Source organism: Capricornis sumatraensis, chromosome 3 (assembly GCF_032405125.1).
Source record: "Capricornis sumatraensis isolate serow.1 chromosome 3, serow.2, whole genome shotgun sequence".
In the NCBI taxonomy this organism is placed as follows: domain Eukaryota; kingdom Metazoa; phylum Chordata; class Mammalia; order Artiodactyla; family Bovidae; genus Capricornis; species Capricornis sumatraensis.
The window spans coordinates 38,991,575-39,005,312 of NC_091071.1; the positions used below are offsets into that span (position 1 = coordinate 38,991,575).

At 49.6% G+C, this 13,738-nt stretch overlaps 1 protein-coding gene across 2 annotated transcripts in view; it reads left to right on the forward strand.

The window, feature by feature from the left end:
- The first annotated feature begins 6,638 nt into the window (after positions 1-6,638).
- The window catches only part of CREBBP (CREB binding protein), a 120,954-nt gene continuing 113,854 nt past the window's right edge, over positions 6,639-13,738 (forward strand). Inside the window, exon 1 of one of the 2 annotated variants that reach the window (XM_068968314.1) lies at positions 6,639-6,738. In XM_068968314.1, coding sequence (XP_068824415.1) covers positions 6,654-6,738 — 85 coding nt within the window. In that variant the 5' untranslated portion in view covers positions 6,639-6,653. The remainder of the gene's footprint in view (positions 6,739-13,738) is intronic. The other variant, XM_068968313.1, reaches the window with a different exon arrangement.

Here is a 13,738-nt window from a genome sequence, read left to right on the forward strand (position 1 = left end):
GACTCTCAAGAGTCTTCTCTAATACTACAGGTCAAAAGTCTAGAACAGTAAAGGGCTAAGAATAGGCAAGACAGGTTTGAAAAGGAAGAGTTGGCGGAACTCCCCTTACTCTAAATTAGAAACTGTAGTAGAGGTGGGGGAATCCTTTCATTTGACCTCTGAACAGCTCAGGGGGTTAGAAGCCCCAGAGAACTCCTTTACCCCTTCTACCATGTGTGAACAGAGCAAGAAGACAGCCATCTATGAATCGGGAAGCAGGCTCTCACCAGACACCAAAACCACTGTCACCTTGATCTTGGACTTCCAGCCTCCAGAACTATGAGAAAAAAATTTCTGTTGTTCATAAATCATTCAGTCTATGGTATTTTGTTCTAGCAGCCTGAATGGAGTGAGGAGTAAGGCAGAGCAGGATCTTGAGTTATTTGTAAACTTTATATTATTCACAACAGCCAGAATGTGGAAGCATCTTAGACAACCATCAGTGGATGAGTGGATACGTAAAGTGTGGAGTTAAATATATAAGTGGTGTGGTGGTTGTCATTTAGTCCTTAAGTCGTGTCAGACTTGTCACCCCGTGGACTGTAGCCCACCAGGCTCCTCTGTCCATGGGACTTCCCAGACGAGAATACTTGATTGGGTTGCCATTTCCATCTCCAGGGGTTCTTCCTGACCCAGGGATCGAACCCGCGTCTCCTGCACTGCAGACAGTCTCCTGCATTGCAGGTGGAGTCTTTACTGCTGAGTCTCCAGGGAAGCCTGATACATAAATACAATGGAATATTATTCAGCCTCAAAAAGGAAAGAATTCCTGACACCTGCTACAACATGCAGATGAACCTTGGAGTGGAATGATGGTTGCCAGGGGCTGGAAGATCAGGGAATGGGGAGTTATTGTTTAATGAATACAATTTCAGTTTGAGAGGCTAAAAGACTTGGATGCACAAGTCATATTTGGATGAACCATATTAATTTGTTGGGGGCGGTGAAGGGATCAGAAACTGTCAGGTATTGACAATTTCACTTGGTTCAACTGAGTAAAAATACTCAGTAAAAATACATCTTGACAACTTCCCTATCAGTCCAGTGGATAAGACGCTGCGCTCCCAAGGCAGGGGGCACAGGTTCCCACAGGAGAACTAGTATCCCATATGCCACATCAGTTCAGTTCAGTTCAATTCAGTTCGGTCGCTCAGCCGTGTCTGACTGTTTGCGACCCCATGGATCGAAGCACGCCAGGCCTCCGTGTCCATCACCATCTCCCGGAGTTCACTCAAACTCAAGTCCATCGAGTCGGTGATGCCATCCAGCCATCTCATCCTCTGTCGTCCCCTTCTCCTCTTGTCCCCAATCCCTCCCAGCATCAGAGTCTTTTCCAATGAGTCAACTCTTCTCATGAGGTGGCCAAAGTACTGGAGTTTCAGCTTTAGCATCATTCCTTCCAAAGAACACCCTAGGGCTGATCTCCTTCAGAATGGACTGGTTGGATCTTCTTGCAGTCCAAGGGACTCTCAAGAGTCTTCTCCAACACCACAGTTCAAAAGCATCAATTCTTCGGTGCTCAGCTTTCTTCACAGTCCAACTCTCACATCCATACATGACCACTGGAAAAACAATAGCCTTGACTAGATGGACCTTTGTTGGCGAAGTAATGTCTCTGCTTTTTTTCACATAGCATGGCCAAAAATCCCCCCAAAACACATCTCATGTGGTAACCATATACACCAACTTCAAGAAAGTGGTGGCTTTGGGGGAGAGAGGAAATGGGGGCTTTAGTTCTGTGTCTGACATGTGATTCCTTATATAAATAAGTAAAATAAAGGTCTGAAGCTGATGTGGTAAAATGTTAATAGTGCCTACCTTAACAACATAGACAGGAATATCCATGCATTATTTTTTGTAACTTCTTTGATAATTTTCATTGAATAAAAATTAAAGTGGTGAATGGGAGAAGTGAGTCAGGTCAGTGTAGACAACTGGGCCCAGCATCTTGACTGGGAGTGGAGGAGAAGGGGCAGAGTCAGGGCTGGTTGCAAAGACTGTACATTCATGGAGGAGCAGAAGCCCCTGGGGGAGGCAGGGATTAAAGGTTCAGGAAAGGGAACAGTGGGAAGCCACCCTAAGACCTCCAGAAGAGAGTCAGGACCCATTCCCGGGAAGCGGGGCACATGCGGCGGAGCTGGAGTAGAGACAAGTTTGTTGCCTCTCTTTGGGGCCCACTGAGCATGAGTGTCCGCTGGGGTCCGAGGCAGGAGCCCGAGTCGCACATTCCTCAGTTCTCCTTCATGAACATCCTCTCTCTCCACTCCAGCCTGTGAATCTGGGTCTCTGTCTTTTTCCCTCTGAGTTCACCCCGCAGCCCCTAATTGGGAAATCCAGCCCCACCCCCGGACCTTTTCCCTTGGTGCCACCACACAGATCCCCTTTGCACTGTCCCAACTGGCCGGTGACTTTTGTTCTTTTGCTGGGAGCACCTGCCTCCCTCTGTCTTTCCTTGTCTCTCTTCCTTCTTCCCAAACGAGGCTGTTAACCAGCTTGGTTGAGACAGAGGTCATGTACCCTGTGATTCACCCAAAGTGTAGATTGCAGTGGTTTTCAGTTCTGAGTTGTGAACCACCATCATCATCAACTTTGGAGCATTTTCATAACCCTAACACAAACCCCGTATTTTTGGCCACCATTCACTGTCTCCCCCTCTCCCCAGCAATCCCCCACAACAGCTAATCTACTTTCTGTGTCTATGGATTTACCTATTCTGGACATTTGAATAAGTGGAATCATACAATATACAGTCTTTTGATGACTGTCTTCTTTCACTGAGCATCGCTTTCTTGAGGTCCGTCCATCTTGTAGCTGTGTCCATACTGAATTCCTTGTGTGGCTGAATAATACTCCATTGTGTGGCTATAACACATTACATTTATCCATTCATCAGTTGATTAATGTGAATGAACTTTTCCCAGGTAAACCTCTCCTGATCTGTTTCTACCTCTTGCTCCTCTCCTGGGCCCTGAAGCATCCTGTAAATGGGGATTCCTTGGTGACATGGCCTCTGAGACTGGAGAGAGCAGGCAGGCTCATGTCTGCAACCTTATGGAGCCCCTTAGTGACTGAGTGGCTCTCCTCTGGGCCTTATTCCCTCCTCTGTAAAAAGAGGACAGTGATGTTTCCATCCAGGGTTGTGCGAAGTGCTGATCTGAGTGGAGCATATGGCAGGGCGGCCTGGGATACAGAAGACACTCAACACTGCTGGGTCCCTTTTGTCTGTGTCAACCTTGATCCCGGGCTAAGGTGGGCAGGCGGGAGCCATACTTCCTCCCGTGCTGTTCCCCCACCCATGTCTGAATGCTGTGTTCTTTGACAAGAGTCAAACTAAGGGGAGAAGACGTAGAAAGGAAAGAAACAGCAGATATCAGGAAATACGAGAGGAATGGAACAAAAGGATACAAGTGAGACAGAAAAAGGGCTGTAGAGCAGGTATGTTTCAGGGCTGGGAGGCCAGAACATGGGGTTTGAAGACCTGTGTTTCAGGCTCAGGCCTGATACGTCCAGGTCACTTACCTGAGTCTTAGGGACAAGTGCCCTCCATTTCCCCCTCTGGGAGTGCGAGGATGGCACAAGCTCATGTGCCCACTGTTGTGTAAACCATTTACCCAGGAATTCTAAGGGCCTGGAGGTATTCCTACTGACCCAAGCAGGCCCTGGCTGAGGCCTCTAAGTGACCTGACATGTTGTCCCCTCTGTGGGGAAATGGCCTGGAGCTGCTTCAGGCTGGAATCCAACCTTCTCAGTGTCCTTGAGACCTCTAGGCCTCAGGGGAGCCTGACACTGTTCATTCATTCATTCATCAAATTTTACAAACCTGCCTCCTGCAGGGCACTGTGCTGTGAAGACCTGGCCTTCTTCCTCACAGGGCTCCCAGACTTGTGGTGAGAGGGACACACAGGCACATTCAGATACAGGCTGCTGCTGTCCCCTGTGTTACTCTGTGACTCTAAACACCTCCTGCCTTCTTATGCAGTGACTTCTTGAATGTTTGTTTCTGATTTCCAGGACTTGCTGTTTGGCCTCTTTGAATAGATAGGGATTTCTTTCTGTATTCTTTGCCCAAGAAGTTAGTGCAGTGGCAATGCCCTCAGGAGATTCTCAAGGGATATTTGATAAACAAAAACAGGAAGGATAAAAAATGAGCATGTGTGTGGTATACCTTCACAGAAGTATGGCACAAGTGCTGTGGGAGCTCTAAACTGGGCTGGGAGGGCTTCCTGGAGCAGGTGATATTTGAACCAGGTCTTGGCATTAGTTAGTTTGCCAGGTATATGTATTCTCAGCACAGGGAACAGCGGTTGCAAAAGTATGAAGAGGTCTGAGTGGTAAGAACTTCCTAGTGCTTGTGTGGGTGTGGGGGAAGTAAGGATGGAGTGAGGCATGGATAATGGAAGAGGGATGCAAAGGGGGGCAGTCAAGATTTTGAACAATATACATAAACAGAAAAAAGTAGAAAGATCATTCAGTCTTTTTATTTTTTTAGTTGAGGTATAGTTGCTTTACTATGTTGTATTAGTTTTTGCGGGTACAGGAAAGTGAGATCACTCAGTCTTGACACTTGAAGACCATCACAGACACTATATAAGCTGTTTCTTTGAAGCAGTTTTTTTCTCTTTCCAAGAAGTTAACTCTGGTGCTGAATGGGGAGAAATATAGTTTTCAAGGGATGCTTAGTGGGGAGATGCCATTGGAGCCGGGGAGTGGGAGGAAGAGCGGTTTGCCCAGGTAAAGGACCTGGGAGGCAGGTTGCTCGGTGGGTGGAGAGGGAGGGAGGAGTCGGCGCTGACTCACAGAATTCTGGCTTAGGGAACAGGTTGCTGGTGATACCTTTCAGATAAGGGCTTCGGATGAAGCGCTGGCAAGTTTTGAGAAGCAGATAAAAAGAACCGAGATGTGTGAACACCTCAGATTTTTGTGGAACCATCCTGTGGGGAGTGGCCAGGCGGGCCGATCCCCCTGGGACTCCACACCTGTCTGGAGCACCTGAGGGTTCCAGGAGGTTGTCGGGGGACGGCGAGGGTAGCGCACCAAGGCCGTCGAGGCCCTAAGCCCTGATGTAATGGGGCCTTCTGGGCCTGGGACAGGCTGAGCGCGCCCGGCTGGAGGACAGCGCTCACCACCTCGAGGCAGGTTGAGGGTGTCGCACCTGGCGCCCCCGGGGCATCGGGCTGCGGAACAGGGTCTCAGAAGCCTGGCGACACCCCTCACATTTCGTGGGGGCGTTCGAATTCCGGCCCCGCCACTTCCTGCCTCAGTTTCCCCACTGCACCCGCTCGCAGGCGAACCAGAGGGCAATGTGTAACCTGCAGAGGCCACGACACATCTCTGGCATCCGGCGAGGGGAAGTGGCCAGGCCTAGTCGCGGGGCAGCGGGGAGAGAAGCCGGGACCGAGCAGAGTCGCCCTGCGGGACAGGCGGGCCCTGTCAGAGCCGACTCCACGCCCAGGGGCCCGGCTTGAGGCCAGGCCGCAGCTAGAGCTCTCACCGCCCAGTCGCCGTCAGAACAAAAGTGGCGGCGGTGCCGGCACCCGGCGCCCCGCAGGCCCGGCCCTCGCCCGGCAGCCCGGCAGCCCCTCCGCCCGGCGGCACGACGCAAGGCAACCGCGCCTTCGGCCCTTTCCGTCCGAGCGCGCTCGGCTCTTTCCGCCGCGGCCGGCGCAGGTGGAGGGGGCGGGGCGGGGGCCGTGCGTAGTGACGCCGCGGGGGGGTGACGCACCGGCGTGCCCCGCCCCCTCCCCCTCCCCGTTCAGGCTCTGGAAAGAGAAGAAAAAAAACTTTCTTTTTTTTTTAATTGAGGAATCAACAGCCGCCATCTTGTCGCGGACCCGACCGGGGCTTCGAGCGCGATCTACTCGGCCCCGCCGGTCCCGGGCCCCACAACCGCCCGCGCACCCCGCTCCGCCCGGCCGGCCCGCTCCGCCCGGCCCTCGGCGCCCGCTCCGGCGGCCCCGCTCGCCTCTCGGCTCGGCCTCCCGGAGCCGCGGCGGCGGCGGCGGCGGCGGCGGCAGCGGCGGCGGCGGCGGCGGCGGCGGAACGGGGGGTGGGGGGGCCGCGGCGGCGGCGGCGGCGGCCCCGCTTCGCGCATTGTTTTTCCTTACGGCGGCGGCGGCGGGCCGCGGGCGGGGAGCGGAGCCCGGAGCCCCCCGGTAGTCGGGCCGCGAGCGAATTAATTAAGTGGGGCGCGGGGGGGGGGGGAGCGAGGCGGCGGCGCGGCGGCGGCACCATGTTCCCGGGGACTGCCTGAGCCGCCCGGCCGGGCGCTGTCGCTGCCAGCCGGGCCCGGGGGGGCCGCCGGGCCGCCGGGGCGCCCCCGCCGCGGAGTGTCGCGCTCGGGAGGCGGGCAGGGGATGAGGGGGCCGCGGCCGGCGGCGGCGGCGGCGGCGGCCGGGGGCGGGCGGTGAGCGCTGCGGGGCGCTGTTGCTGTGGCTGAGATTTGGCCGCCGCCTCCCCCACCCGGCCCTGCGCCCTCCCTCTCCCTCGGCGCTCGCTCGCGGCTCGCGCTCGCTCCTCTCCCCTCGCAGCCGGCCGGGGCCGGCGCCGACCCCAGCCCCGGAGCCCTCGCCGACCCGGCCGCCCGCGCTCGGGGCTGTTTTCGCGAGCAGGTGAAAATGGCCGAGAACTTGCTGGACGGACCGCCCAACCCCAAACGAGCCAAACTCAGCTCGCCCGGCTTCTCGGCGAATGACAGCACAGGTGAGAAGGGGGCCGGGCGGGGGCCGGGGCCCCGGGGGTTGCTTGTCAGCCCCATCCGGAGGTGAGTGCCCCCGGGAGACCCCAACTCGGCTGCGGGCTGTGCGGGGCCCGCGGAGCGAAGGCCCGCGCAGCCCCTTCCCCCGGACCCCCGCCGCCGAGGGGGAAGTTTGTGGGAAGACTGTCATGGGGCCCGAGTGGGGCGGCACATGCCCGGTGCGCTTGGATCGCCCGGAGCTGGAGAGCCCTCCTCGCCGGGAGACCGAGTGGTACTTCCAGGGAGGAAAAGTAAAGTGGAGCGTGTGTATTCTGCGTGGTGATTCCGTCTGCCTCCCACTGCCGCCGTGTGTCCGTCCACACAAGCGTGGCTGGCTGGAGAGATGACAGCGGAGGGTACGCTGGCTAGTGAGAGAAGGAAATAGTGCTGCCGAAAGGAATTCCGAAGTGTTTTCTGAATCGGTAACATATACACAAGGCTGCGACCAGAGGACTTTCCTAACAGCAGCCAGCCTGTGAGTTACCACTTACAAGTTACTTGGAATGTGCTTCCTGGGAAAATGCTTAGTGCTATTTTGAAAACTCTTGTCGCTGGTCACCTAAACCATTCCATTTTTCGCAACGCAGAACTTCTTAGCAAGATGTCATAAAAGTTGCTGTGGAGTGTTAATTTCACGTGTATAACTTCGGAAGAAAGTTAAACAGCAGATTCATCTGGGCTGCAGTCTCCAGGGGAGCTTGTGTTCTTACAATGTACACATATATATGTATATATATAAATTATGTTCAGGAATGTAGGAATTACCATTAAAATTTATTTTTATCAGAATATTGAGAAAATCGTTTAAACAGCTTGTCTGGAGACTTTCCTCGGTACTCCTATCAGTTACCTAAGAGAAGTAGTTTAGTTTTCTGTAGGTTTAATGATTCTGGGTTCTTCTGGGCTGGTTCACGGTAGCGTTATGTACTAGTTGTGTTTCCTCTTTCAGAGCTGTCCTTTGCAGTAAAACACAAACTTGTGCTCTGCTGCCCATGATTTGATTCCCAGCGCTGCTTGCATTTCTCCACTACGGTCTTGCAGTAGCAGCATCTGAAAATCAGTTTATAATGAATGGGTCCAAATTGAATTATATTGCTGCAGCAGTGCCTTCAGATTTGCAGTAGACACAGCTGTTCAGCTTGTGCAAATATTTCTTTGACTGACCACTAGTGTTTTTCTACTAGTGGTCTAAATATCTCTCCTGTTGAGACAAAACTTTGTGGCTGCAGTTTTAATACAATGCCTAGACTATTATTTAATGTGGAAGTGACAGAAACAATCAAAAACAAAAAAACATATCAGTCATGAGATTCTTGTCTGGTTGAAATAAATTTGTTAAGCAGTGGAGAGGAATGAGTAAGTCTGGTGGGTGATTTTAAGTCACTAATAATACTCTATTTAAAAGCTGATAAAAATTGAGTTTGATGTTAATTTTTTAAATCGGCTTATCTGAAGTGAGAGATGTGGAAACAGGCAAGAGTTAAATGCTCTGATTTCACTCCATGAAAATACTATGATTTTACTGCAGAATAGATCTTTGCTTCATTAATCTTGACATATTTGAGTGAAAAATCTTTGAACATACGAAATGTAGATCTTACCAGACAAGTTCGGCCTTGAAGCTTGTCCTCTGAAACTGGTAACTTTTGAATGGCTTTGTAGCTTTGCTATTGTTAAATGAGGTTATTTTAGATTTTGTTTTATAAAGAGGGACAAATTGGTAACATGATACTTTTAACAGAGAGGCTTGTTGCACTGTATACTTTCAGCTGTTTCCAGGATGGTGCACAGTGGATTGGCCTTTGGGGCAGTTCTGTTCCAGGATGGTTAGATACTTAATGTGCTGCTAATCACAACAGAGTTTTATCAAAAAGGATTTTCTACTCTTGACCACTTTTTCCCCTTATTTGACCCTTGTAAGGCGCGGAGGCTCTTTTGTGAATGTGGAACCAAAAAGTCAGTTTTTAATGACTCTGTTTAAATAATCCAGAGAATAAATTCACCATTATATTTATGTTGGGCCCTTGGTTGCATATTCGTCACCGTCACATTGTTGTGAAATGGTCCGTTAGTGTGGGGGCCATGGAAGGGATCACCGTTGAACATGTTAAACAAGGTGTAACTTTGTCTCCCATAATTGCTAGTCTAAAATAGAGATTTTAAGGACATATATTAAAGCAAATAAAGGACTAAAGGAATTACATTACACACACAGAGTGGAAGCATTTGAATAGATGGAAAAGCAGGGAGAGACCTGGCAATAACATTCTGAGAGACTCAGCGTCATTTTAGTGAGGGGATGTGTGTATGTGGTTTCTGGGATGAAGTTCGGCCAGGCAGAGCAAGGTGTGTTCCCTGCTCGTGATAAAATTTGAGGGAGAGGTGCTCCGAATGGGAAGAGCTGAAGGGTTAGGCGAAGCAGGAGGTGGCCTTGGTGGCCTGAGAAGCAGGAGGGACTCGGACGGTCATGATCCAGTGTGTGTCTCTGGGGACTGGCCTGTGGAGCCATCCTGTCCGTTAGCTGAGTCTGATGGGTAGGCCCTGGGCCCCGAGCATAGTACACCTGATGCTGGGGAGCTGACCAGCTAGGATGCTGCCTGCAGGGCCCTTGCAGTCCAGCTGGGGGAGTGTGGATGTGCACAGGGTCCAGAAGTAGCCTTTTCTTGTTTTACATTGAGGATGTAGATGCTTTTTCACAATTATCATCTTCATTTACTTGGCACCCTTTATAAGCAGTGGGACTTTGTGTTGCCAGTATATAGTTTGTTGTGTGTTTTGGAAATTTTTGTGTTTAATATTTCCAAATTAAAACAGCGTATTACTGTCTTGCAGCAGCAGGGATTCATCATTTAACAGTATGGAAGAAAAATACCTAGGCAAGCAGTAGAGGTTTTTTTTTTTTGGTCAGCTTTATTGAGGCCAAATATACATTCAACAAATCTACTATAAAAGTTTTGTAGAACTGCCTTCTGAAAGTTGAATAGGTATATTTCATCTCGTGCTATATATGTGTTGCTCGTGTGTATTAGTTGCTCAATCATGTATGACTCTTTGTGACCCCATGTATGGTAGCCTGCCAGGCTCCTCTGTCCATGGAATTCTCTAGGCAAGAATACTGGAGAGGGTTGCCATTTCCTACTCCAGTAAATGTCCCTAAGCAGTTGTGGTTATATTGTATACTGTGAAACCCTTTAAATGCAATAGAAAACTGTATTTAAAGATACTTGGTGTAAATACCATTACCAACCAAAATGCCTTTTACAGCAAAATGATGACCTTTTAGGTTTACATCTCAAGAGTTCTTTTCTCCCCATCACTTCAGTTTGATCCTCAACAGCATCCTGTCAGGTGGGAAGGGAAAGTACTGTTTCTGCCAATTCCAGGTGAGAAACCAGACTTGAGAGAGGTGATCTACTGAAAGTAATGCAAAGGGTGAAAGCCAGAACCTAACCTAGATCTTTAAAGTCTGTATATTCATCTTATGAATCTGCATCCAGAAACAGAATTTCCTTGAATCATGAACTCAGGAGACTACATACTTGGCAAGTTTCAGTAGCATAACTCCAGCAAGTGGGGAAAGTTTGTCAGCAGCTTTACGGGGATGTGGGGGGGGGGGGGGGGCGGGGGTTGGGAGTGGGCAAGCAAGAGTATGCTCCCCTGCAGGGGTATGGGCTCCCACTTCCCTCTGTTCTGGCCCTGCAGGATGTTATCCAGGGTGTACACAGTCTCACCTGTTTATTGCAGTGGATAATTGAGGACCAGTCTCAAGTTATTTCATCTGTTTACTACGTGCCATCTAAATAGGAGCTGTGAGTTTTTGTAGAGACTTCTAGGGCTAGGACTTTTCATGTCTTTGTTTAGCTTTTACTTGGTAGAAAAGTAGGGATTCTTGGATAACTGAGAGGGATGAGGACAGTGGCCACATTTGAAGTTGCTTGTGTGTGGGGGGGTGGTAAGTATGAATCCCACCAGGGGAGTTGTCACAGTAGAGCAAAAGATTGGGAATCATCCCTGTTTAACGCTTGAATTTGATTGTGTGATTCTCCAACGTGGTTGAGAATGACTTGTAAAGGGACTTAGGCTTAATCCTATAGTCAGAAGTTAATGCTTGCATTGTTAGCCTGTGTTTTTACAACTTCTGACTTGTGCCATTGTCGTTGTGTGACAAAGTATGTGATTACTTGGGGCTATGTAAGTGCCGACTTTGTGTTTTCACTTAATGTGTTTGAAGACAAAATAGTTAAAAATTATTTTGCCAAAGCATGCCTTCCTTCCCTTGTTAAGATGAAATGTTCCTTACTGTGAGCTGTTCAATATGAGGAAGGCTTGCTTTCAGCCAGGTTAGTTGTTGGTGTATCCTTAGTCAGGACAGCATTTCTTTATCTCATTCAAACCAGCTCTTCGGTATATTCCAGGGACACGTAAGGAAGTGTTGCTCAAGAGCAGATTGGTGCTCAGGAGAAATTGGGCATGGCTGAGGCTCTTGCCTGCAGACTTCTCCGCAGCCTTCGTGTGCTCCGGGCTCTGAGCTTTGGAGGGGCTGCAGCATCATTCCCAAGTGCGTGGGTTACAGACCTTTTCTGTAGAGGGTCAGAGGACAGAATTTTGGCTCCGCAGGCCACGTGGTCTTTGCCACAGCTGCTCACTCAGTGCTGCCACTTCAACATGCAAGTGGCTCTGGGTGGTATCCACGGATATGCCAGGAAACTAGTAAAACTCTGGTTTCAGAAACCGGCAGCCAGGGGTTTGGGCTTGAGGCTGCAGTTTGTGACTCCGAGGTGATGCGAGACTGGTGCTCTGAGGATCTTCAGTTTCCTCAGGTGTGGAATAGAACAAGCATCCCCTTCCCCAGGGGCTGGGTGAGATGACGTGTGAGAGGTGCCCGGCGACAGTGCTGTCTGGACCGGGGGAAGCGGGTGCACTTTGTAGCCACGTTTGCTGGTGGTTCTGGAAGCAGTAGCCCCATGCATGCGCCCACACAGGACACCAGTGGGCAGGTCTGTTGTAGTGAAGCATATAGCCAGAAATTCTTCCATCAGCACTATTGATTTTTTTGCCTCCATTTTCAACTATTTTTTAATAGGAACACGATGGCCATGAAATTTTAAAACTGCCAGAAACTTAAGCAGTGTGGTATGTTCTGAAAATTCTTACTAATTTTGAAGCATATGTCATGGACTGTTGAGGCAGCCAGCGTGTGAATCTGTTTATTTAGTGTGTGTATCACACTTCCATCTGAGGTGCCCCTTATGCCATAAGTGTACAGAGGATCTGGGTGATGCCTTCTAGTAGCTTAGAACTGTGTTGATGAAGAGAAGACTAAGAAACAGAACTTGAGAAAAGAATGTGAAATGCAGTTAGATGCCCAAATGCACAACTCAGAAAGGGCAATTGAAGGAAGCTTCCCTTATTCACCTGCTTTTTACTGAGTGCCCCTTGTGCAGAAGCCCAGGGCTGGGTGTCCGGGTGAGGGTGGCACCAGAGGCAGGCCCTTGGTGTTCTTTTCTTTGATGCCCGCACCCTGGGAAGTCTGCTGGTTTTCTACACTTTCTGTGTGCTGGGAAAAGCGCTCTGGCTACTCAGAGAATTTCATCTCTATGGGTGTGATCTTGGCCCATGGCCTGCACCTAAGTCCTTTCAGGTTGTCCCAGCTGGTCTCTCAGATGCCCTCAGGCTCCTGGCCATGCCCTCTTGATTTTCAGCACGTGTGCCCAGTGTCCCCTGAGCCCTTCCCCTAGTGGCACGGCCCTCATCAGAAGACTGTCCCATATACCTGGGGGGCTCTCAGGATCTGGAGTGGTGTCTACAGCTCCTGCACAAACTGGGGAGCAGGGGGTTGAGGGGTGCCACACTTTCCCCGTCCAGTCTAGGCTTAGCTTTCAGGAATTGTCATGTCACAGCAAGGCATCGATGCAGGGTGTCCACACTTACACCAGTGCCTGTTGGGGACACTGGTGACTTTCCGTGGGGCTGTGATTGCCAACAGGGGTGCTGGGGAAGAGCCATGTGCAGGGGTTGCCCAGCTCAAGCTTTGACTTGAAGAGTTGTGAATCAGAGATTGGAGTGGGGGGTGGTTCTTTAGGAAAGGCATGGAAGTAAGCAAAAGTGGCTTTTTTTTCCATGTTCTTAGACAATACACAGAATGACTGCTGCTGATTTAGAAAATCTGCCTTTAGGGTGTTTTCTTGTTCTAAATTTGGGAATTAAGGCTATTTTTGAGCTCTATGTCTAAAAGTCAAATTCCTGTCTTTTAAAACCTTACCCTTAGAAAGACTTGGATATCATCCCATGTGACAGTTTCCCCCGTGTTTCATTTCCATTAATCAAAAGAATGTTTAGTTGAACTATCTCTAAGAATAGTAAAATCTAATGCTGAAGAAATTTTCACTTGGTTAAATCTGACTTTCCTATTTCTAGATGTCCCATCTGCTGCTGTTTGACAGTCTCTTAATTTGCCAGTCTTTCTAATACACCTGTGCCTTAGTTTATGTAGTAGATGTTTTTTAATAGTTGTAGCTGTTAACGGGGTTGTACAATTCTGTTGTGAAGTAAAATCTTTATATAGTTCAAAAGCTTCCTTTTGCACTGCCCCCCAAATATTTTGAATTTTTTTAAAATCAAAACTGTACCACCTGGACATGTTTTAATTTTGTGGTTAGAATACCCAGTGAAATCACAAGAAAAATAAGCTACTATTCTTTATAATAGCCTGTAGAGTGAGGCTTGGGCCATATTTGAATAACGTGGATTTTGGTGGATTTATCAACAAACTGCATGATAACACTCAGGAACTATAGAAATATATCAAATAATTGGGGTTTGCTTTGACAATTATGGGCTATATGAGTTTGACCCCTATTTCTTTGCGTTGATTGCTGAGGAAGGCTTTCTTGTCTCCTTGCTATTCTTTGGAACTCTGCATTTGGGATGAGTATATCTTTCCTTTTCTCCTTTGCCTTTAGCGTC